Source organism: Macaca mulatta, chromosome 6, assembly GCF_049350105.2.
Source record: "Macaca mulatta isolate MMU2019108-1 chromosome 6, T2T-MMU8v2.0, whole genome shotgun sequence".
In the NCBI taxonomy this organism is placed as follows: Eukaryota; Metazoa; Chordata; class Mammalia; order Primates; family Cercopithecidae; genus Macaca; species Macaca mulatta.
The window spans coordinates 158,931,222-158,956,837 of NC_133411.1; the positions used below are offsets into that span (position 1 = coordinate 158,931,222).

At 40.3% G+C, this 25,616-nt stretch overlaps 1 protein-coding gene across 3 annotated transcripts in view; it reads left to right on the forward strand.

The window, feature by feature from the left end:
* Positions 1-24,452, forward strand: part of SLC26A2 (solute carrier family 26 member 2) — a 33,672-nt gene extending 9,220 nt beyond the window's left edge. The window contains exons 2-4 of one of the 3 annotated variants that reach the window (XM_077937337.1): positions 7,460-7,517; positions 14,683-15,406; positions 17,327-19,319. In XM_077937337.1, coding sequence (XP_077793463.1) covers positions 14,708-15,406; positions 17,327-18,847 — 2,220 coding nt within the window. In that variant the 5' untranslated portion in view covers positions 7,460-7,517; positions 14,683-14,707 and the 3' untranslated portion in view covers positions 18,848-19,319. Of the gene's footprint in view, positions 1-7,459; positions 7,518-14,682; positions 15,407-17,326 lie in introns of all 3 variants that reach the window. The other 2 variants (XM_015141224.3, XM_077937336.1) reach the window with 2 other exon arrangements.
* Positions 24,453-25,616: the final 1,164 nt, after the last annotated feature.

Below are 25,616 nucleotides of genomic sequence, written 5' to 3' on the forward strand. Positions count from 1 at the left end.
TATGTCGTTTAAGCACCACTTCTTATCTAATTGTACCACTGAAATGGCAAACCTCCTGCCCTATCCTGTCTTGGAGGTTAGGCCTTTGGTAACTGTAGCTTAAAGGATGAACTCGTGACTTCTTGGGATTACGTAAAAACTAATCTTTGACTCCAGCCTTATCTCCTACAACTTCGCCCCTGGAACCTGGTGTGACTTTTTCCTGGGTCTTGGACTATACTGTGATCTTTGACTTGACTGAGTTATCTTTTCCCTTTTTATTAACGTTGCAGCTGCCTACTTCACACTGGCCTGCAGCCTATTCTCTACTCTCAGAATACTCTAAACCTTTCTGTTATAGTACCTAGACTACTGTTTCAACTCTGTCTGGATCCACTGATTGTGGGTAGAAATTGGGTTCTTATTCATTTTAGCAAGGATTTACTGAACCTCTACTATATGTGCTAAGCATTGTTCTTGATAATGGAAACATAATAAGTACGAGAAAGACTGTAATAGTTTTGCTTGTAAATAATATAAATTCAGAAGTCTGAAGTGCTATGAAGAAAATAAAGCCAGGTTGGCCGGGCGCGGTGACTCAAGCCTGTAATCCCAGCACTTTGGGAGGCCGAGGCGGGCGGATCACGAGGTCAAGAGATCGAGACCATCCTGGCTAACACAATGAAACCCCGTCTCCACTAAAAATACAAAAAAATTAGCCGGGCGTGGTGGCGGCGCCTGTAGTCCCAGCTACTCGGGAGGCTGAGGCAGGAGAATGGCGGGAACCCGGGAGGCGGAGCTTGCAGTGAGCCGAGATCGCGCCACTGCACTCCAGCCTGGGCGAGAGAGCGAGACTCCGCCTCAAAAAAAAAAAAAAAAAAAAAAAAAAAAAAAAAGAAAAAAGAAAATAAAGCCAGGTAAGGATATAGAGGATGCTGGGAAGGAGGTGTTATTTTATCTGGTTGGGATGGTCAAGGAGGGTTTCTGTGAGGAGCTGACATATAAACTGAGGCCAGGCATGGTGGCTCACACCTGTCATCCCAGCACTTTGGGAGGCAGAAGTGGAAGAACTGATTGAGACCAGGAGTTCGAGACCAGCCTGGGAAACATAGAAAGACCGTGTCTCTACAAAGACATAAAATAAATTAGCCAGGTATCATGGTGTGTACCTGTAGCCCTAGCTACTTGGGAGGCTGAGGTGGGAGGATTGCTTGGGCCTAGGAGTTTGAGGCTGTAGTGAGCTATGACCATGCCACGACGTTCTAGCCTGAGTGACAGAGTGAGATACTGTCACTAAAAAAGAAAAATAAAAGTTGAGACCTGACCCCGTCTCTACTAAAAAAATACAAAAAACTAGCCGGGCGAGGTGGCGGGCGCCTGTAGTCCCAGCTACTGGGGAGGCTGAGGCAGGAGAATTGCGTGAACCCGGGAGGCGGAGCCTGCAGTGAGCTGAGATCCGGCCACTGCACTCCAGCCTGGGCGGCAGAGCGAGACTCCGTCTCAAAAAAAAAAAAAAAAAAAAAAAAAAAAAAAAGCTGAGACCTGAAGGATGAGAACATACCTGTATAGATCTGGGAAATGATTATTCTAGGCAAAGACAACTTGAGCAAGTACAGTGACCCTAATAATGGAATCAACTTGGCATGTTCCAGCAACTGCAAAAAAGCCAGTAGGAAATAAGGGCAAAAAGAGAGGCAGTGTTCAGATCTTGTAGGCTCTTAGAATATTCCAGGTGAGAGAGGATGGTAGGACAGTAGTGAGATGTGATTGGATTACAAATAGTTTGGGCAGTGGGGAGAGGATAGATATATTATTCAAGGCACAGCAGACAGGACTTACTGATGGATTATATATGGGAGTATGGCATAGGGGAAATAAAGATTGACACCTAGGTTTGGGGTCTAGGTTCTGATGCATTGTGTCTAGCACAGTGGTTAGCGTATAATAGGAGCTTAAAATATGTTATAATTTAATGAAGACCAGTACCCAACCTCTAGGAGCTCACACAGAAAAGTTAGCCAATCCAGCCGAAGAAGGCTTGTTGACACTTAAGGACATTCATGCAGTAAGTATGGGTTGCAGGCCCATTTAATACAGATGGATCTGAGTTTTCCTCTGATGAGTAGTCATCTTATCTTTTCCTCCCATGGATCCTTTTCCTCCAAAGGATCAGTCCTCTCACAGTATTAATTTCTTAGTCTAGGGCAAGGGCCTGGAAAGTAGCCTGTGCCATCCTGGTTGTAGGCATCAGTGAATGAAATGGAGAGGAATACAGAAGGCTTTGCTCCTCCTTGGCCTCCCTGGGCCTTCATAGTGCTGTGATCTTCCCTGGACTTGTCTGACAACAGTGAGTTAGAGGATCAGATGGTACTATATACATGGAGAATCTGTCTTGGTTATACCTGTTTATAGTTTAGTTTTCTTTTTCTTTTTTTTTTTCTGAGACAGGGTCTCATTCTGTCACCCAGGCTGGAGTGCAGTGGCGTGATCTTAGCTCACTTCAGCCTCCACCTCCTAGGTTCAAGTGATTCTCCTGCCTCAGCCTGCTGAGTAGCTGGGATTACAGGCATGCGCCACCACGCCTGGCTGACTTTTCTATTTTCAGTAGAGATGGGTTTTCATCATGTTGCTCAGGCCGATCTCGAACTCCTGGCCTCAAGCAATCTACCCATCTCAGCCTCCCGAAGTGCTGGGATTACAGGTGTGAGCCACTGTGCCTGGCCTAGTTTTGTTTGTCTAAAACCACTTTCAACTATTTTTTATCCGTAAAAGACAAAAGGTAAAATACTAATTGCTTTAGTGCAAAGAGAATGAAATAATATAACATCAGACCAGAAGATATATAATTACTTGCCAAATGAGTGATAGAGTAAGTGACTTTCGGCTGGGCGCGGTGGCTCAAGCCTGTAATCCCAGCACTTTGGGAGGCCGAGATGGGCGGATCACGAGGTCAGGAGATCAAGACCATCCTGGCTAACCTGGTGAAACCCCGTCTCTACTAAAAAAAATACAAAAAACTAGCCGGGCGAGGTGGCAGATGCCTGTAGTCCCAGCTACTCGGGAGGCTGAGGCAGGAGAATGGCGTGAACCCGGGAGGCGGAGCTTGCAGTGAGCTGAGATCCGGCCACTGCACTCCAGCCTGGGCGACAGAGCGAGACTCCGTCTCAAAAAAAAAAAAAAAAAAAAAGTAAGTGACTTTCTCAAAAACTTTCAGGGGCTATGTATTTCATGCAGTTTAAGTCTAACTTTCTTAACCCAGCATAAAGGGCCCTCCAGAATCCCCCTCAGGTACGTTTGTAGTCTCCTCTCCCACGAATCCCCCATAACTGTTCTCTGTTTTTTTTTTGTTTATTTGTTTGTTTTTTAATTTAAGTTCTAGGGTACATGTGCACAATGTGCAGGTTTGTTACATATGTATACATGTGCCATGTTGGTGTGCTGCACCCATTAACTCGTTTTACATTAGGTATATCTCCTAATGCTATCCCTCCCCCATCCCACCAGCCCATGACAGGCCCTGGTGTGTGATGTTCCCCTTCCTGTGTACGAGTGTTCTCATTGTTCAATTCCCAACTGTGAGTGAGAACATGCGGTGTTTGGTTTTCTGTCCTTGCAATAGTTTGCTAAGAATGATGGTTTCCAGTTTCATCCATGTCCCTACAAAGGACATGAACTCATCCTTTTTATGGCTGCATAGTATTCCATGGTGTATATGTGCCACATTTTCTTAATCCAGTCTATCATTGGTGGGCATTTGAATTGGTTCCAAGTCTTTGCTATTGTGAATAGTGCTGCAATAAACATACGTGTGCATGTGTCTTTATAGCAGCATGATTTATAATTCTTTGGGTATATACCCAGTAATGGGATGGCTGGGTCAAATGGTGTTTCTAGTTCTAGATCCTTGAGAATTGCCACACTGTCTTCCACAATGGTTGAACTAGTTTACAGTCCCACCAACAGTGTAAAAGTGTTCCTATTTCTCCACATCCTCTCCAGCACCTGTTGTGTTGCCTGACTTTTTAATGATCGCCATTCTAACTGGTGTGAGATGGTATCTCATTGTGGTTTTGATTTGCATTTTTCTGATGCCAGTGATGATGAGCATTTTTTCATGTGTCTGTTGGCCGCATAAATGTCTTCTTTTGAGAAGTGTCTGTTCATATCCTTCGCCCACTTTTTGATGGGGTTGTTTGATTTTTTCTTGTAAATTTGTTTGCATTCTTTGTAGGTTCTGGGTATTAGCCCTTTGTCAGATGGGTAGATTGCAAAACTTCTCCCATTCTGTAGGTTGCCTGTTCACTCTGATGGTAGTTTCTTTTGCTGTGCAGAAGCTCTTTAGTTTAATTAGATCCCATTTCTCAATTTTGGCTTTTGTTGCCATTGCTTTTGGTGTTTTAGTCATGAAGTCATTGCCCATGCCTGTGTCCTGAATGGTATTGCCTAGGTTTTCTTCTAGGATTTTTATGGTTTTAGGTCTAACATTTAAGTCTTTAATCCATCTTGAATTAATTTTTGTATAAGGTATAAGGAAGGGATTCAGTTTCAGCTTTCTACATATGGCTAGCCAGTTTTCCCAGCACCATTTATTAAATAGAGAATCCTTTCCCCATTTCTTGTTTTTGTCAGGTTTGTCAAAGATCAGATGGTTGTAGATGTGTGGTGTTATTTCTGAGGGCTCTGTTCTGTTCCATTGGTCTATATCTCTGTTTTGGTACCAGTACCATGCTGTTTTAGTTACTGTAGCCTTGTAATATAGTTTGAAGTCAGGTAGCATGATGCCTCCAGCTTTGGTTCTTTTGGCTTAGGATAGTCTTGGCAATGCGGGCTCTTTTTTGGTTCCATATGAACTTTAAAGTAGTTTTTTCCAATTCTGTGAAGAAAATCATTGGTAGCTTGATGGGGATGGCATTGAATCTATAAATTACCTTGGGCAGTATGGGCATTTTCACGATATTGATTCTTCCTAGCCATGAGCATGGAATGTTCTTCCATTTGTTTGTGTCCTCTTTTATTTCATTGAGCAGTGGTTTGTAGTTCTCCTTGAAGCGGTCCTTCACATCCCTTGTAAGTTGAATTCCTAGGTATTTTATTCTCTTTGAAGCAGTTGTGAATGGGAGTTCACTCATGATTGGCTCTCTGTTTGTCTGTTATTGGTGTATAGGAATGCTTGTGATTTTTGCACATTGATTTTGTATCCTGAGACTTTGCTGAAGTTGCTTATCAGCTTAAGGAGATTTTAAGCTGAGATGATGGGGTTTTCTAAATATATAATCATGTCATCTGCAAACAGGGACAATTTGACTTCTTCTTTTCCTAATTGAATACCCTTTATTTCTTTCTCCTGCCTGATTGCCCTGGCCAGAACTTCCAACACTGTGTTGAATAGGAGTAGTGAGAGAGGGCATCCCTGTCTTGTGCCAGTTTTCAAAGGGAATGCTTCCAGTTTTTGCCCATTCAGTATGATATTGGCTGTGGGTTTGTCATAAATAGCTCTTATTATTTTGAGATATGTCCCATCAATACCTAATTTATTGATAGTTTTTAGCGTGAAGGCTGTTGAATTTTGTCGAAGGCCTTTTCTGCATCTATTGAGAATCATGTGGGTTTTGTCTTTGGTTCTGTTTATATGATGGATTACGTTTATTGATTTGTGTATGTTGAACCAGCCTTGCATCCCAGGGCTGAAGCCCACTTGATCATGGTGGATAAGCTTTTTGATGTGCTGCTGGGTTCGTTTTGGCAGTATTTTATTGAGGATTTTTGTATCGATGTTCATCAGGGATATTCGTCTAAAATTCTCTTTTTTTGTTGTGTCTCTGCCAGGCTTTGGTATCAGGATGATGTTGGCCTCATAAAATGAGTTAGGGAGGATTCCGTCTTTTTCTATTGATTGGAATAGTTTCAGAAGGAATGGTACCAACTCCTCCTTGTACCTCTGGTAGAATTCAGCTGTGAATCCATCTGGTCCTGGAGTTTTTTGGTTGGTAGGCTATTAATTATTGCCTCAATTTCAGAGCCTGTTATTGGTCTATTTAGGGATTCAGCCTCTTCCTGTCTTAGTCTTGGGAGGGTGTATGTGTCCAGGAATTTATCCATTTCTTCTAGATTTTCTAGTTTATTTGTGTAGTGGTGTTTATAGTATTCTGTGATGGTAGTTTGTATTTCTGTGGGATCAGTGGTGATAACCCCTTTATCGTTTTTTATTGCGTCTATTTGATTCTTCTCTCTTTTCTTCTTTATTAGTCTTGCTAGCAGTCTATCAATTTTGTTGATCTTTTCAAGAAACCAGCTCCTGGATTCATTGATTTTTTTTGAAGGGTTTTTTTGTGTCTCTATCTCCTTCAGTTCTGCTCTGATCTTAGTTATTTCTTGCCTTCTGCTAGCTTTTGAATGTGTTTGCTCTTGCTTCTTCAGTTCTTTTAATTGTGATGTTAGGGTGTCAGTTTTAGATCTTTCCTGCTTTCTATCGTGGGCATTTAGTGCTATAAATTTCCCTCTACACACTGCTTTAAATGTGTCCCAGAGATTCTGGTATGTTATGTCTTTGTTCTCATTGGTTTCAAAGAACATCTTTATTTCTGCCTTCATTTCGTTATGTACTCAGTAGTCATTCAGAAGCAGGTTGTTCAGTTTTCCATGTAGTTGAGCGGTTTTGAGTGAGTTTCTTAATCCTGAGTTCTAGTTTGATTGCACTGTGGTCTGAGAGACAGTTTGTTATAATTTCTGTTCTTTTACATTTGCTGAGGAGTGCTTTACTTCCAACTATGTGGTCAATTTTGGAATGAGTGCGATGTGGTGCTGAGAAGAATGTATATTCTGTTGCTTTGGGGTGGAGAGTTCTGTAGAGTCTATTAGGTCCGCCTGGTGCAGAGCTGAGTTGAATTCCTAGATATCCTTGTTAACTTTCTATCTCTTTGATCTGTCTAATGTTGACAGTGGGGTGTTAAATTCTCCCATTATTATTGTGTGGGAATCTAAGTCTTTTTGTAGGTCTCTAAGGATTTGCTTTATGAATCTGGTTGCTCCTGTATTGGGTGCATATATATTTAGGATAGTTAGCTCTTCTTGTTGAATTGATCCCTTTACCATTATGTAATGGCCTTCTTTAACTCTTTTGATCTTTGTTGGTTTAAAGTCTGTTTTATCAGAGACTAGGATGGCAACCCCTGCTTTTTTTGTTTGTTTGTTTTCCACTTGCTTGGTAGATCTTCCTCCATCCTTTTGTTTTGAGCCTATGTGTGTCTCTGCATGTGAGATGGGTCTCCTGAATACAGCACACTGATGGGTCTTGACTGTTTATCCAATTTGTCAGTCTGTGTCTTTTAATTGGAACATTTAGCCCATTTACATTTAAGGTTAATATTGTTATGTGTGAACTTGATCCTATCATTATGATGTTAGCTGGTTATTTTGCTCGTTAGTTGATGCAGTTTCTTCCTAGTATTGATGGTCTTTACAATTTGGCATGTTTTTGCAGTGGCTGGTACCGGTTGTTCCTTTCCATGTTTAGTGCTTCCTTCAGGAGCTCTTGTAAGGTAGGCCTGGTGGTGACACAATCTCTCAGCATTTGCTTGTCTGTAAAGGATTTTATTTCTCCTTCACTGATGAAGCTTAGTTTGGCTGGATATGAAATTCTGGGTTGAAAATTCTTTTCTTTAAGAATGTTGAATATTGGCCCCCACTGTCTTCTGGCTTGTAGCATTTCTGCCAAGAGATCCGCTGTTAGTCTGATGGGCTTCCCTTTGTGGGTAACCTGACCATTCTCTCTGGCTGCCCTTAACATTTTTTCCTTCATTTCAACTTTGGTGAATGTGACAATCAGGTGTCTTGGAATTGCTCTTCTTGAGGAGTATCTTTGTGGCGTTCTCTGTATTTCCTGAATTTGAATGTTGGTCTGCCTTGCTAGGTTGGGGAAGTTCTCCTGGATAATATCGTGCCAAGTGTTTTCCAACTTGGTTCCATTCTCCCTGTCACTTTCAGGAACACCAATCAGACGTAGATTTGGTCTTTTCACATATTTCTTAGAGGCTTTGTTCGTTTCTTTTTACTCTTTTTTCTCTAAACTTCTCTTCTTGCTTCATTTCACTCATTTGATCTTCAGTCACTGATACCTTTTCTTCCAGTTGATCGAATTGGCTACTGAAGCTTGTGCATGCGTCACGTAGTTCTTGTGCCATGGTTTTCATCTCTATCAGGTCATTTAAGGACTTCTCTACACTGGTTATTCTAGTTAGCCATTTGTCTAATCTTTTTTCAAGGTTTTTAGCTTCTTTGCGATGGGTTTGAACATCTTCCTTTAGTTCGCAGAAGTTTGATCGTCTGAAGCTTTCTTCTCTCCACTCATCAAAGTCATTCTCCGTCCATCTTTGCTGTGTTGCTGGCGAGGAGCTGCATTCCTTTGGAGGAGAAGAAGCGCTCTGATTTTTAGAATTTTCAGCTTTTCTGCTCTAGTTTCTCCCCATCTTTGTGGTTTTATCTACCTTTGGTCTTTGATGATGGTGATGTACAGATGGGGTTTTGGTGTGGATGTCCTTTCTGTTTGTTAGTTTTCCTTCTAACAGTCAGGACCCTCAGCTGCAGGTCTGTTGAAGTTTGCTGGAGGTCACTCAAGACCCTGTTTGCCTGGGTGTCACCAGCAGAGGCTGCAGAACAGCAAATATTGCAGAACAGCAAATGTTGCTGCCTAATCGTTCCTCTGGAAGCTTCGTCTCAAAGGGGCACCCGGCCATGTGAGGTGTCAGTCAGCCACTACTGTGAGGTGCCCCCCAGTTGGGCTACTTGGGGGTCAGAGACCCACTTGAGGAGGCAGTCTGTCTGTTCTCAGATTTCAGACTCCATGCTGGGAGAACCACTACCCTCTTCAAAGCTCAGTTGGAAATGCAGAAATCACCCGTCTTCTGCGTCGCTCAAGCTGGGAGCTGTAGACTGGAGCTGTTCCTATTTGGCCATCTTGGACGCTTCCCCATTCTCCATTTTAAACATAACATTCTCATTTCTGATTCTGTTCCTCCAACATTAGAACTATTGCTGTTTGTGTTTTCTTCTCCCTCACCCATATTCCAAGTCTTCTCTCATCCTTACAAACCTGACCTAGACTTCAGAGCCCAGGTTAAGATACATTCCTCCCTTAAAAACTGTCTAAACAAACTATTCTTAAACTCTTTCAGATTTCTCCCCTGCTTAGATGCCATAATCATAGTAGTCAGCAGCTTCTAGTTTTATTTAGCAGTGAGTTTGTAGCATACATACAGAGGTAAAACAAAGCATGATTATGGAACTTTGTGGGTTCAGACTGGTGGCTGAATTAGTTCTACTTGTTGGACTGTTTCTGAGTGAATACATAAGTTTCTAAGAGCTAGAGATGGGAAGGGACCATGGCCATGAATGTAGAGAGACAGAGAGTTGGGATCAAGATTGTCGATATTATTACTGGATCACTTTGCTTAGCAGCTAGGTGAAACCGGAATGTGTAGAGTAGCTGAATTTTAAGGTGTTCAGAAATATCTGAAATTAGAGAAGCTAATTAGATAGGTGGTAGGAATAGTACCATATTAAAAAAGGATCTATTCTTGGGATCCCAAAATATGCATATTTATTACCTTGCTCTGTCATTTATAGGCTGAATAAATTACTAAATTGAGCCAGTCCTTTCACTTTTAACCTATGTATGTCTTTATATTTAAAGTGGGTTTCAAGTAGACAGCATATACTTGGGTCTTATTTTTTAATCCTATCTGACAGTCTCCACTTTTAATTAGCATGTTTAGATGATTCGTATTTAATATGATATGTTTGGATTAAACTCTACCATCTTACTAGCTATTTTCCATTTGTTCCATCTGTTTTTTTTGTATTATCTTCCTTTACTTTCTCTTGAGTTGAGAGTTTTTTATGATTCTATTTTATCTCCACTATTATTATTTATACCTTTTTAAAAAATGTAGTGGTTACTCTTAGGTTTAAATGTACATCTTTAATCAGAGCCTATGTTCAAATAAGATACCATTTCATATCTAGTGTAAGACCTTATAGTTTGCTGGGCATGGTGGCTCATGTCTGTAATCCCAGCACTTTGGGAGACCAAAGTAGGAGGATCACTTGAGCCCAGGAGTTTGAGACCAGCCTGGGCAATATATAGTGAGACCTCATCTCTATTTAAAAAATAATAATCAGAAAATTTTTAAAAAACTTTAAAATTCCTAATTCCCCCTCTCATTCTGTGTGATTGTTGTCACACATTTATTTTGCATATGCTGTAAAGTACATTCCCATTTTTGGTTTAAACAGTTATCTTTTAGAGCAATTAAAAATTTTTTAATTGAAAAAATGAATTTTACCTTATCTTCATTTGTTCCATTTCCTGGACTTCGTTATGTAGAACTGAATTTCTGATTGGTGTATTCTTTTTGGCTGAAGAACCTTCCTGAAACTGTCTCTCTCTCTGTGTGTGTCTCTCTGCCTGTTTCTCTCTTTCTCCCTCTCTCCTCTTCTCCTTCCCACTCCCTCTCTGTCTCTCTCCCTGTCTCCCCTCCTTTCTCTCTCCCCTTCCGCCCACATATATATGGTGCTGGTTGGCTGGCCTTAAATCCTCTCAGTGTTTATCTGAGAAAGTTTTTATTTCTTTTTCATATTTTATTTTATTTTATTTTATTTCATATGACAGAGTCTCTCTCTGTCACCCAGGCTAAAGTGCAGTGGTGTGACCATGGCTCATTGCAGCCTCAACCTCTTAGGCTCAAGCAGTCCTCCTATCTCAGCCTCCCAAGTAGCTGGGACCACAGGCACACACCATCAGCCTGGCCTCTTATCTTTTAAAATATTTTTTCTAGGTAAAGAATTCTGTGTTAAAAGTTATATTTCTGGGGTCAGACGGGGTGGCTCACACCTGTAATCCTAGCACTTTGGGAGGTCAGGGTGGGAGGATCACTTGAGGCTAAGAGTTTGGGGACCAGCCTGGGGAGCTTAGTAGCAAGACCATGTCTCCACAAAAAAAGTTTAAAAATTAGCCAGGCGTGGTGGTGCACACCTGTAATCTTCGCTACTCAGGAGGCTGAGGTGGGACAATCACTTGAGCCCAGGAGTTCAAGGCCACAGTGAGCCATAATTGCATGCCACTGCACTTCAGCCTGGGCGACAGGTTAAGACCCTATTTCTAAAAAAGATACATACTTCTGTGATATAAAGATACCACTCCATCATGTTCTGGCCTCCATGATTTCCAATAAGAAGTCTGCTATAATTCTTATTTTTGTTTCTGTATAAGTAATATATGTTTTTTCTTTGTCTTCAGGATTTTCTCTTTATCTTTGTTTTCAGCAGCTTGAATGTCATATGTGTAGGTGAGGGTTTTTGTTTTCTTTTTGTTTTTGTATTTACTCTTCTTGGAATTCTCTGAAATTCTTGGAGATAGATTATATATTATATTTGTTATATATTATATATATATACACATACATATATATATATATATATAAATTTTTTTTTTGAGACGGAGTCTTGCTTTGTTGCCATGCTAGAGTGCAGTGGTGCCATCTTGGCTCACTGCAACCTCTGCCTCCCTGGTTCAGGCAATTCTCCTGCCTCAGCCTCCCGAGTAGCTGGGACAACAGGCACACGCCACCATGCCCAGCTCATTTTTGTATTTTTTTAGTAGAGACAGGGTTTCACAATGTTGGCCAGGAAGGTCTTGATCTCTTGACCTTGTGATCCGCCTGCCTTGGGCTCCGAAAGTGTTGGGATTACAGGCGTGAGACACCGCACCCGGCCTTTTTTCTTTTCTTTTCTTTTCTTTTTTTTTTTTTTCTTAAGAAGGAGTTTTCCTCTTGTTGCCCAGACTGGAGTGCAATGGCATGATCTTGGCTCACTGCAACCTCCAGTTCCTGGGTTCCAACGATTCTCCTGCCTCAGCCTCCCGAGTAGCTGGGATTACAGGTGTGTGCCACCACGCCGGGCTAATTTTGTATTTTTAGTGGAGGCCGGGTTTCACCATGTTGGTCAGGCTGTTGTCAACTTCCTGACCTCAGGTGACTTGGATCTATATTTTGATGTCTCTCATTAATTTTGGAAATTTCTTGGCCATTGTATCTTGAAATATTTCTTCTGCCCATTCTCTCTCTTTTGGTATACTAATTATGCATATGTTTGATACTTTGATGTGTCCCACAGCTCTTGGATGTTATGTTACATTGTTGATATTGGGGGTTTTTTGTTTTGTTTTGTTTTGTTATTTAAACTGTTTCTGCGTTTTAGTTTAGGTAATTTCTATTTACCTGTCTTTGAGTTCATTGATTCTTTCTTTAGCTTTCAGGTCTACTAATGATCCTGTCAGAGGTATTCATCATCTCTGTTACTGTGTTTTTCACTTTTAGCATTCCTTGTTTGATTTTTCTCTTACAGTTTCCATTTCTTTGTTTTACTTTCTAGTATTAATTTTTATCTATATTCTTCCCAGATAGCAGCCATATAGGGCAAGGTTTGGATTCCATTAGTTTTTTCTTATGTGTCTTTTGCATATCTTAAGTTTGTAAAAACCTTTTGACCCAGAAATCACCAAGAGCTCTCCAAAACAGGACATTGGTGCACTAAAGCTAGCTCAAGAAAGCAGGAAATGACAGAAAGTCGCAGACTGGTTGCATTGTGGAGCAAAGAGCTGCTGGGTGTATCCATCAACCTGATTGATTTTCTCGGGGCCAGTGGTCACCTTAGTCTATTCTTTCTTTCCTTATCTACTTCAGAAGACCATTAAAATATTTACTCTTGTTAAACCTAAACAAAATGAATATGGGTTACTTTTACATATCTTGTGTTCTTGAATAAGTCATAGGTCCTGGATTTTGGCAGTTTGTAACATTAGGTTTATAGAACCTCACAAGGGCCCATTTTTCTGTCAGTTCCAAAACAAGAAACTTCCTGAGTCCTTCATCTAAAATATATTGTCTCAGCTGGGCGCAGTGGCTCGTGCCTGTATTCCCAGCACTTTGGGAGGCTGAGGCGGTGGATCACCTGAGGTTAGGAGTTTGAGACTAGCCTGACCAATATGGTGAAACCCTGTCTCTACTAAAAATGCAAAAATTAGCCAGGGGTGGTGGCTTGTACTTGTAATCCCAGCTACTCAGGATGCTGAGATAGGAGAATTGCTTGAACCCAGGAGGCGGAGGTGGCAGTGAGCCAAGATAGCACCACTGCACTCCAGCCTGGGCGACAGAGTGAAACTCTATCTCAAAAAAAAAAGAATTGTCTCTATCTGGCCACAGTCACAAATGTTTGTTCATTTGTTCATTCATTCATTCAAATGTTTTGTAAGCCTGCTATCTCAGTGTTACTACATTACATTCAGATTACACTGATGAACAACATGTCTTTCCTCCAGGAGCTAGAGAGATTCCTACTCCACTAATACAAGGCTGTGGTTAGTACTATGATGGAGGTGCAACATGCTATGGGACACAGAGGGTGTAGTATTTCATTTGGGCTAGGGGAGATGGGTTAGTGCTTTTGGAAAAGGTAGCATTGTAACTGGGTTTTAAAAAAATTATTAGGATCATGACAGGCGAAGAGGTAGATGGCCATTCTAAGCTAAGTAAACAGTGTATGTAAAGGCACTAATTCATGAAGTAGTTGGTAAACAATTTATGCTCTACTCCTTTGAGAGCCTGGTTCATTTTCTTCTCTTACTCTGGTTATTAGACTTATTATTTGTTGTTGTCCTTTCTCTCTTTTTGGCTACTCTTACCTCCCTTGTTTTCCTGTAGTTCCTAGTGGTAGATCTTATGGCATTAGTTTTATAGTCTAGGACACAGAGATGGAGGATCACCTGTATTGCCTCCCAGTGGAAGTGCAGGGCAACATTATTTCTCTATTCAACCTGTGTTTCAGAGTGTGTACTTAGAATAGTACAGTGAATCTTGCATGAATGTGGGCCCTGCCCACAGGGCAGATGACTCCATACTAGAACATAGTGGAATAGACCAAAACCTTCTACAGCATGTATGAGACACTTGGCCCATTGACCCTATTCATGCCCTTTACATTCAGCACCCTCATATCGACTTCTCTCCTCTTTCCTACCAAGCAAGGGAGTACTGTTCAAAGATGCAAATGCATTCTGCCTTAGTTTCTTTTTATTGCCAAAAACATTTATCTTTACCTTGCAAACTACTTTTTCTTCTATTTATTTTCAACATTTAGCAGGTTGTTTACAAAGGGACCAAAAGATAAAAAAGGACCATCTTCCTTGTTTCAGGGACTGGTAGGTCAGGGTTAAGGTTAAGGTAGGGGTTAAGACCAGATCCTATTTTGCAGTCTGCCTGGGAGGTGAAAAACCTGGGAAGAAGACCACTGGTAGCATATGTATGGAAAGGAGACAGGCTGCCCTTACATCTTTTCCGGAGGAAAAACTGTCAGGGGGAGCCAGGCATATATGGAGAAGAATCCTTAATGGTTTATACTCTTGGGAAGTCCTGTACCCAGCCAGTTACTTGCTTTGACTTGGCTATTTATGGTCTGGTTCTGGTCTTTTTTTTCCCCCTAACCAAGACAAATGAGGCTCAATTAAAGAAAAGGGACATAAGATACCTATTCCAAAACGGAATTCCTCTGAACTCTCATGCAATGACAAGTAGAATTGTTAGTCAATGTGAGCACTGAGAATTACTTTATTGATGAACACTGGTATTTACACTGGCATTTTCTCTGGTGTAGGAAGCTGAACCATCTATCTCCAGAAATGTCTTCGGAAAGTAAAGAGCAACATGACCTTTCACCCAGAGACTCAACTGAAGGAAATGACAGTTCTCCATCTGGGATCCATCTGGAGCTTCAAAGGGAATCAAGTACTGACTTCAAGCAATTTGAGACCAATGATCAATGCAGACCTTATCATAGGATCCTTATTGAGTGTCAAGAGAAATCAGATACAAACTTCAAGGAGTTTGTTATTAAAAAGCTGCAGAAGAATTGCCAGTGCAGTCCAGCCAAAGCCAAAAATATGATTTTAGGTTTCCTTCCTATTTTGCAGTGGCTCCCAAAATACGACCTAAAGAAAAACATTTTAGGGGATGTGATGTCGGGCTTGATTGTGGGCATATTATTGGTGCCCCAGTCCATTGCTTATTCCCTGCTGGCTGGCCAAGAACCTGTCTATGGTCTGTACACATCTTTTTTTGCCAGCATCATTTATTTCCTCTTGGGTACCTCCCGTCACATCTCTGTGGGCATTTTTGGAGTACTGTGCCTTATGATTGGTGAGACAGTTGACCGAGAGCTACAGAAAGCTGGCTATGACAATGCCCATAGTGCTCCTTCCTTAGGAATGGTTTCAAATGGGAGCATGTTATTAAATCACACATCAGAGAGGATATGTGACAAAAGTTGCTATGCAATTATGGTTGGCAGCTCTGTAACATTTATGGCTGGAGTTTATCAGGTAAGGAGCAATGAAACAATTGGTTATTTCTAGAAAAGTAGTCTAGTACATGAAATCTCATATCTGTAAGGGATCGTAGGAATCACAATAATTAAAGCTACCATTTATTGAGAGTTCAGGATGTATGAAGGGTAGAGGCAAAATTCAAACCTTAACCTTGACTCCACAGGTAACATAAGGCTGGTTCACTGGACCTCCACCACCCAGTACAACTCCTTAATTTTACATGTCAGAAAATCTTGGCTTTGCTTGAGATTATTTGTGGCTGGTTATTGGCAGAGTCAGCATTAGCAGTGAGGCAAGTAGGTAACAAAATGGGGGTTGAGAGTGCAGGAGTTTTTCACTTTTTTTTTTTTTCTGGAGACAGGGTCTCACTTTGTCACGCAGGCTGGAGTGCAGTGGCACTATCTTAGTTCACTGCACCCTCCGCCTCCCTGGCTCAAGCAATCCTTCTACCTCAACCTCCTGAGTAGCTAGGACTACAGGCACATGCTACCATGCCTGGCTAATTTTTTTTTTTTTTTTTTTTTTTTTTGTAGAGATAGGGTTTTGCCATGTTGCCCAGGCTAGTTTCAAACTCCTGAGCTCAAGCAATCCTCCCGTCTTGGCCTCCCAAAGTGCTGGGATTATAGGTGTGAGCCACCACACCCAGCCTCAAATTCTAAATGTCTCTTACCTTCCATTAGAATTACTGATCTATTGAGTGACTCTTACTAAAGGTAGTGGTTGTCTTGGAATGTTGGGGAGGGAGGAAAAAAGTTGGGGACCACAGTTTCATATTATCAGCCAGGAGAAAGGATAAGAAATCAAATTCTTGAGTCTCCCATAGAATCCACTAATCTGTCATTATCATCATGCCCCTGGCTTTGGCATCCAGGAGTCAGTGCCAGGATTAAACCTTCTCTAATGCAGGCATTTCAAACCAACAAGAGGAGGGGAAGAGTAGCTCACTTTAGTTGGAGATCAGGTGAGTGGGGAGGGAGAGTGAAGATGGTGTGAAGAAGAGCTGTGCTTCTCAGAGTCTACTTATTTATTATTTACTCATTTATTTATAAAGAGACAGGGTCTCTCTATGACCAACCTAGGTTGGTCTCAAAACTCCTGGGCTCAGGTGATCCTCTCAACACTGCCTCCCCCAATGCTGAGCCATCACGCCCAGCCAACTTTTGCCTTTTTGTTAGTATGTCTTACCAAGAAGGAGGAAGGCATAACAATTCTGAAAACTTATTAGATGGAGGAGAATATAAAGAAGTAAAATTTTAGAATTTTTATTAATATGGGAGACAGTGTGGCATAAGTACATATATACTGCATGAGAATGGTTTCTTAGTATGAGGTTAAAGATAATTCTACAATAATTTCTAAAGTGTGATTCTATTTTGATGTAAATCTGGTTTTTTGTTTTACCAATTAAAATTTCACTTGTACACTTGCTCTTAGCCAAGGGGCTAAGAAAGCAGTAAGACTTCACTTTTACAGTAGTGATTTATAATTTAAGGAAAATACATGGTTTCTTAACTAGAAGAATTTTTTCCAATTTGAAGTTTTCTTGTGGATCCTTGAGAATGTTTTTCTTTTAAAAGAAGTCTGTTCTTTGTGATGGGAAAAATGAAAAATAAAAATAAAAGAGGTCTGAACCTTTTCAAGTTTAAGAAACATTGTATGAAAAGAAAGAAATCTAAAGTTCCTGTCTCACCTGGGCTAATAAGTAACAGTGTGACCTTGGGCAAGTTGCTTAGCCCTTTAAACATAATTTTCGTATTTGTAAAATGAGAAGATTGATGTATGATTGTGTTTATTCTAGCACTGACATTCTGTGATGCTCTGATGATATGTCTGCATGCAAGAAATATCAGGATAATACAAACTTTAAAAGTTCTTTTCCATTTATATTTAACATTTCTATATCCTTCCTTCCAGGTAGCGATGGGCCTCTTTCAAGTGGGTTTTGTTTCTGTCTACCTCTCAGATGCCTTGTTGAGTGGATTTGTCACTGGTGCCTCCTTCACTATTCTTACATCTCAGGCCAAGTATCTCCTTGGGCTCAACCTTCCTCGGAGTAATGGTGTGGGCTCACTCATCACTACCTGGATACATGTCTTCAGAAACATCCATAAGACCAATCTCTGTGATCTTATCACCAGCCTTTTGTGCCTTTTGGTTCTTTTGCCAACCAAAGAACTCAATGAACACTTCAAGTCCAAGCTTAAGGCACCGATTCCTATTGAACTTGTTGTTGTTGTGGCAGCCACATTAGCCTCTCATTTTGGAAAACTACATGAGAATTATAATTCTAGTATTGCTGGACATATTCCCACTGGGTTTATGCCACCCAAAGTACCAGAATGGAACCTAATTCCTAGTGTGGCTGTAGATGCAATAGCTATTTCCATCATTGGTTTTGCTATCACTGTATCACTTTCTGAGATGTTTGCCAAGAAACATGGTTACACGGTCAGAGCAAACCAGGAAATGTATGCCATTGGCTTTTGTAATATCATCCCTTCCTTCTTCCACTGTTTTACTACTAGTGCAGCTCTTGCAAAGACATTAGTTAAAGAATCAACAGGCTGCCAAACTCAGCTTTCTGGTGTGGTAACAGCCCTGGTTCTTTTGTTGGTCCTCCTAGTAATAGCTCCTTTATTCTATTCCCTTCAAAAAAGTGTCCTTGCTGTGATCACAATTGTAAATCTACGGGGAGCCCTTCGTAAATTTAGGGATCTACCCAAAATGTGGAATATTAGTAGAATGGATACAGTTATCTGGTTCGTTACTATGCTCTCCTCTGCACTGCTAAGTACTGAAATAGGCCTACTTGTTGGGGTTTGTTTTTCTATGTTTTGTGTCATCCTCCGCACTCAGAAGCCAAAGAGTTCATTGCTTGGCTTGGTGGAAGAGTCTGAGGTCTTTGAATCCGTGTCTGCTTATAAGAACCTTCAGACTAAGCCAGGCATCAAGATTTTCCGCTTTGTAGCCCCTCTCTATTACATAAACAAAGAATGTTTTAAATCTGCTTTATACAAACAAACTGTCAACCCAATCTTAATAAAGGTGGCTTGGAAGAAGGCAGCAAAGAGAAAGATCAAAGAGGAAGTAGTGACTCCTGGTGGAATCCAGGATGAAATGTCAGTGCAACTTTCCCATGATCCCTTGGAGCTGCATACTATAGTGATTGACTGCAGTGCAATTCAATTTTTAGATACAGCAGGGATCCACACACTAAAAGAAGTTCGCAGAGATTATGAAGCCATTGGAATCCAGGTTCTGCTGGCTCAGTGCAATCCGTCTGTGAGGGATTCCCTAACCAAGGGAGAATATTGCAAAAAGGAAGAAGAAAACCTTCTCTTCTATAGTGTGTATGAAGCGATGGCTTTTGCAGAAGTATCTAAAAATCAGAAAGGAATATATGTTCCCAATGGTCTGAATCTTAGTAGTGTTTAATTGAGAAAGTAGATAGAAGAATGTCTAGCCAATAGGTTAAGATTTCAAATGTCCAACATTTCCCAGTTCCACAGTGAAAAATTTTGCACACTTGAAATTTTAACCAAGTGGCTAGATATTATTCCTTCTTTGAAGCTAATGGCATTTGTATATACACACTGCGGCAGAGCTTGTAGCTGGACAGAGTCAAAAAGAAGAAAATGTGGTTTCAGGTTTTCTTGCAGATATGAAGTGTTGTTGGAATGCAATAAGTATGTATTGAATTGAACTGTAAAGTAGCTCCAAAACTTAATTACTGTCCTGTTTTAGGGGTTATACATTTGGATTCTTCATTCTCCAAGAGATGAAGCGGTGAAGTTGGGATTTGCATTGGAAGTGCTGTAGACTTCTTTATGTGGCTCAGTGGAGAAAGAGGAAAAGAATGTTGCACCTGCTCTAGTACCAATAGGTCAAGAGGCTTCTGGATCACAAAGTCATAACTAGACAGGTTTGTTCTTGTAGTTCTCTATTCCCAGTCTTTGCTCCCCAGATGGCAGTAGTTTTTAGTAGGAAAGTGCCATTCCTGTCCTTAAGGCACAGTCTCATCAGAAGTCTAACACCTGGGCAGGTTTGTAACATCCTGAGAGCCAGCCTGACATTAGACAGAATACCCTTTGTAATACACTGGACATTTTTAATCATGCCTTTCTGTTTAGGATAAATAGGTAAGCACAAAGAGCTCTTCAAAATCAGAAAAACAATAGGAGTCCTTCCTTGTGTTTTCTGTGATCTCTGTCCGTCCTTGTTTCTGAGAATTTCTCTACCATTAAGCTCTGTTTTAGCCTTCAATTATTCTAGTTTGTTTCCCACAGAATCTTTCCTAAACTGGTAATTTTGTCAGTGACAATCTTGTCAGTCAGCAATTTCTAACAGCATTTTAAATGAGTTCGATGTACAGTAAATATTGATGACAATGACAGCTTTTAACTCTTCAAGTCACCTAAAGCTATTATGCAGGAGGATTTAGAAGGATCACATTCATGAAACCCAAGTGCCATGGGTGTATTATTCATGATAGCTGGCCTACAGGTCATGAATTGAATAATTTCCTTTCAAAAAGCAAGAATGTCCAATATTGAAAGTTTATAGTTTTATATTTGGACCTTGAAAGGTAAGAAAAAACCAGGCTCTCCAAAGTTAGGAATAGGGAACTAATTTATGAAACAGCCCTCTTTTTAAAAAAAAAAAAAAAAAGCAAACTGCAAAAGCACAAAATCATTTTTCAATCTGTTCCCAGATTCTAAACAATTTTAAATATTTATGAGAAGCAAATCCTATGTGTAGGGCATCTGTTGGAGTGGGATGCTTTTAGACATAAATATTAAGTATGTACATGTTTAATATGTATATTTAAAATGCATATATATTTTATAGCTCTATTATCCTATATAGATATATATAACTTAGCTTTATTGTTAGCTCCATAAGCTGCCAGTGTTGCTTTTCTGTTGGTAGAGCTCTCCCATTTGGTGACATGGAGAATACCTTTCCATTATCACAGCAAAGCAGTCGCTCAGTAGAAAGTCTAGATTTCTGTCTTATAGGTGATTCACGTTATAATTAAATGTAGACTTCCTGAATTTTGACATCCTTTTAGAACTGGGGTCTGGAATTCCAGAAATGTTAATTGCTGCTTGTATTTGTGCTTGTTTGTTTTTAGCCAGTATTTGCCCTTTCTATCCAACCTTATGAATAATAGCAGTAAAATCACAGTATCTTGGTCAGTCTTTATTTTTTTCCTTTTTTCTTTTTTAAGAGACAGTCATCCAGGCCAGAGTGCAGTGTGATCATAGCTCACTGAAGCTTCCAACTCCTGGGCTCAAGTGATCCTTCCACTTTGGCCTCCTGAGTATCTTAACCATAGGTATGAATCACCACACACTGCTAATTTTTTAAATTTTTTCTAGAGATGGGGTCTCACTGTATTGCCCTGGCTGGTCTCAAACTTCAGGCTCAAGCAATCCTTCAGCCTCAGCCTCCCAGAGTGTTGGGATTACAGGTGTGAGCCACTGCAGTTGGCCAAGTTACTTGTTTTTAATCTCTCTTGCCCTTCTCCCAAGGCAGGCTTAGGTTGAGACTATTAAAGGTGTCTAATACCCTGTAACAGAGTAATGAATACATGCTTAAGACGTTTTAATTAGCCAACACCAACACAGCAAAAAATATAATTCCAGCCAGGCTTTGGAAAATCCCTCAGAAGCAGGGATAACAGGATTTGACCTTTACCAGCAATTTCTGTCCATATGTGGATGTAAACAGTTCTGGAACGTTATGTATGCAGTTAGCGAATCCTTGAATTATGTTCTGGTTTGTACTTGTCCCATCCATCCAGACAAACAAGAGATTCTGCTTTTGGTAGCCATTTGTAGAAACATTTAAGATGTCACTAGAATTTACATTTCATCTTCTCTACTTGGGTAGAGGTTGCCTGTATTTGGATATTGTTAAAAATGTTTTGGTTGCTGATATTCAGAGGAATCAAACATGGAACCAAAGCCTAATTTGCCAATAAAAAAACCGTTTTTGGCCAGGCACAGTGACTCATGCCTGTGATCCCAGTACGCTGGGAGGCCGAGGTGGGTGGATCACCTGAAGTCAGGAGTTCGAGACCATCTTGGCTAACACTGGGAAACCCCGTCTCTACTAAAAATACAAAAAATTAGCGGGGCGTGGTGGCACGTGCCTGTAGTCCCAGCTACTCAGTAGGCTGAGGCAGGAGAATCACTTGAACCCGGGAGGCAGAGGTTGCAGTAAGCCGAGACTGTGTCACTGCACTCCAGCCTGGGTGACAGAGCGAGACTCCGTCTCAAACAAAAAATGTTTTCATTTGCTCTCTTGACCAAAGGCTAGGACTTTAGTTCATGAGGCGTTATTTTAAACACTATATTGATACAAAAATATCTTGCTTACTCTAAACTTTAGAGTCTAAATGAAGCATTTTCTCAGTGATTACTGACATATACAAAATTCTGAATATCATAAAATGGTTACCATTTAATTGAAATGTAGTGTGGTATACTCTTGATGGTTAGAACTCTTACAGCCTTATATATTTTTAAAGTTGTTACACCCAGAGGGTTGGAGTGTGCCAGTGCACAGGTAGACTAAGGAAAACATTGTAGAGGAGTGAAGAGAATAGACCATTGAAAAGACTATTATCTGACCAGTGGAGGCAGAAAAGAGAGGAACCCAGTTGAACAGGATCCAATCCCCGGTTAGCCCCCACACAATAATAGGGAGACAAGGATTAGGAGCCATACCTCTGAGAACAAGGTCTCTTTATAGAGCAAATTTCTCTTTCTAGAAGGGGAGCGTCACAGGGTCACAGATTCACCAAAGCTGAAAGGGGCTGAGGAGCTCATGGTAGCCTGGGTTGACCTACTCTGGAGCATGGTGTCTTTCTTCTAAACTGAGTGACTGTAGTACTATCTGTGCCTCTGATGGAATAAAACTGATAGATGTCTAATTTCTTTTTTAAGTAGGACCAAAAGAAAACAAGATTTAGATAGTCTGACTTTGCTTTTAAACAACAGCAGACATTGCAAGTCAAAATTGTTGTCAAATTTACATATGGTAAATGATGAACTTTAAAAATGTGTCCAGGTGTTAGATGAGTTCATTAGACTATTTTAATGCTAATTGCTAGTACGTTTTAACAAGAACAGCAATTATCTGCTGTGGTATTTCCTTAGTAATTGGTCATTTAAGAACATGTTAGGGTTAGCCCTGATCTGAATATAAAAGTGAGAAAAGGGCTACAGTGCATTTCTTGGTAACTTAAATTGAGTCTTGAAGTTGTAACGATCCATTTGGAGTTCTGTGATCCTTATTGTTCTTAATGAATTGTGTTTCTCTATGTATTGTTACAGATGAGCCATAGGTTTCTTTGTATCAATGTAGACATTACTTCAGATACCTCTGAGGACCCAGCCAGCAGTCTAGGACCCTGGGCCAAGTGCTGGGACTATGGTACTAAATCCAGTAGATGGACTGTGTAGTAACTCTCCCAGGGAACGCACTGGGGTACTTAGGGAGGTGCTTTGTGGAGCATGTTGAAGCTTTGACTGAGATCTGAGCAGGAGGCAGTGATGTCCCTGGTCTATTCAGGGAAAGATTTCACTGGAAATGGTAAACATCCAATTGACAGGATTTAGATTTCGCTTAGTTTTTCTGCTTTTTAATGTGTCTCTCCCCCATCTCAGTGTTTTCTTTATCCATTCTAGTGATGCCTTATTTGAAACTGGGCTTAAACTGCAAAAAGAATGAAGTTGGATTTAGGAAGCTGTTAGATCATTGAGTGGCATTAAGAGTGAAATTTCACTGGCAGTGAAATTTCCTTGAGCCTAAAATAAAATTAAAAAAAATTTTTAAAGAATCAGTTTTTTAAATTAAAAAAATAGAAAGCTGTTAGGCTCCTAATTTGTGGGGTTTTTTTTTTTTTTTTTTGTAAAAACAGTTTAGATAATCCTGAATGGAATCATTAACTTGGGTGCTAATTACAAGAATGAAAATTATAATGGAAAAGGATAAAATAATATACCAGCTGGTTTGTTACTATAGTCCATGTATTAAAATACTGTTGAAATATGTTAAAGGTAAATTTTTAAGGTTTAAAAACTTTTAGTAACTTTCAGGGATGCAGAATTTAGATGTTGGAGGTGGGGAGATTTATTTTTATAAGGTAATTTTTATCCTGATAAAGACTTAAAAAAAAGTTTTGCAACTGAAATTTTAAAGTAAACATGTTAAACACAAAAAGTAAAATAAGCATTATAGTAAATAGTGGATTCTCTGGTGTGTATTTTTTATCTTAGTGTTATAAAATTGGAAAAGAATGGACTGAAGTGTAAAAACTAGAATAATGAAGGACACTAAAACGCCTTTATTGTAGATACTATGTTTGTAAGTCTGTAGATAAGCAGCTTAAGCCAAAAAGGTCTTTCAACTGAAACTTTAATCAACTTATTTTGGAGATGTTCTTTTCCCTTGTCTCATGCGCCATCCCTAAAATAATAAGATACATGGGATCAAACAGCCCTTGCCTTTTCAACACAAATCAGTTGGAAAATTATGATTTGAGTCCTGTTGTTGCCATGGCTTCTGTTTCTCAGAAATGAGTGTATATGAACATACCGATCTATGTAATAGACTACTTTTTTTGGTCTTCTTTGCAACTTTGTATACAAACCAAGACAATATCAGGGTGACAGGTGAATGAACTTAAATTCTCAGTCTTGTCTATTCACCAAAAAAGTATACTGCCTGTTTTTTCTTTAATTATTCAAGGTTGATGACTTTTAGGAACATGTTTTATCCTGTATTTTTTAATTAAAGCAAGTGCCTTGATGTAATTCCATGTAAATCATTGCTTAACCCTCTTATGGGATGAGGATGAGTTATGAATGTATTGCAGCCTACTGGAAAGAAGGGGGAGTTGGTTAATAGCAGATACTTTTCTTCTAGAAGGTTATGTTTTATGCTGTTTATTATGTAAGATCCTGTATATGTGTTGAGATTTAGAGGTTTCATTTATTTTATCTGCTAATAAATTGTTACTCTAATACTACATTACTCTGTATTTAAATTATTTAAGTGCAAGGAGGGTTCTGACTAAAACACATTTAGGCTCCAGTGAGTTTTAAAATACCATCTGTTGGCCAGGCTCAGTGGCTCACACCTATAATCCTAGCATTTTGGGAGGCTGAGGTGGGCGGATCACCTGAGGTCAGGAGTTCGAGACCAGCCTGGCCAACATGGTGAAACCCTGTCTCTACTAAAAAAGCAAAAATCAGCTGGGTTTGGTAGTGAACACCTGTAGTCCCAGCTACTCAGGAGGCTGGGGCATGAAAATTGCTTGAATCTGCGAGGCAGAGGTTGCAGTGAGCTGAGATCACGCCACTGCACTCCAGGCTGGATGACAGAGTGAGACTCTGTCTCAAAAAAATGTATAAATAAAATAAAATATCATCTGTTAGGCTGGGCGTGGTGGCTCATGCCTGTAATCTCAGAACTTTGGGAGGCTGAGGCAGGTGGATCATGAGGTCAGGAGTTCAAGACCAGCTTGGCCAAGATGGTGAAACCCCGTCTCTACTAAAAATACAAAAATTAGCCAGGCATGGTGGCAGAGGCCTGTAATCCTAGCTACTCAGGAAGCTGCGGCAGAGAATTGCTTGAACCCAGGAGTCAGGTTGCAGTGAGCCGAGATCAGGCCATTGCACTCCAGCCTGGATGACAGAGCAAGACTTCACCTAAAAATAAATAAATAAAATAAAATAATCATCTGTTACATTTGGAGAGTAATTCAGTCATTAATGTTTCCCAGCTATAACAAAAGGATCTGTCCTCAGAGAAGGACATAAAGAAATCCAATTCTTTTTCCTTTATGGTCTTGAATGAGTCAGTTAACCCTTTGGTGAAGAGGGGAGGAAGACTAGATTACTTGAGGACCCTTTTTGTTTTTTGTTTGTTTGTTTGTTTTGAGACAGGGTCTTGCCCTGTCGCTCAGGCTAGAAGTGCAGTGGCGCAATCATGGCTCACTGCAGTCTCGACCTGGGCTTAAGCAATCCTCCTGCTTCAGCCTCCTGAGTAGCTGGGACTATAGGTGTATGCCACCACACTCCGGCTAATCTTTTCTATTTTTTGTAGAGATGGGGCTTTACCATGTTACCCAGGCTGATCTTGAACTTCTGGGCTCAAGCGTTCCTCCCGCCTTGGCCTTCCGAAATGCTGG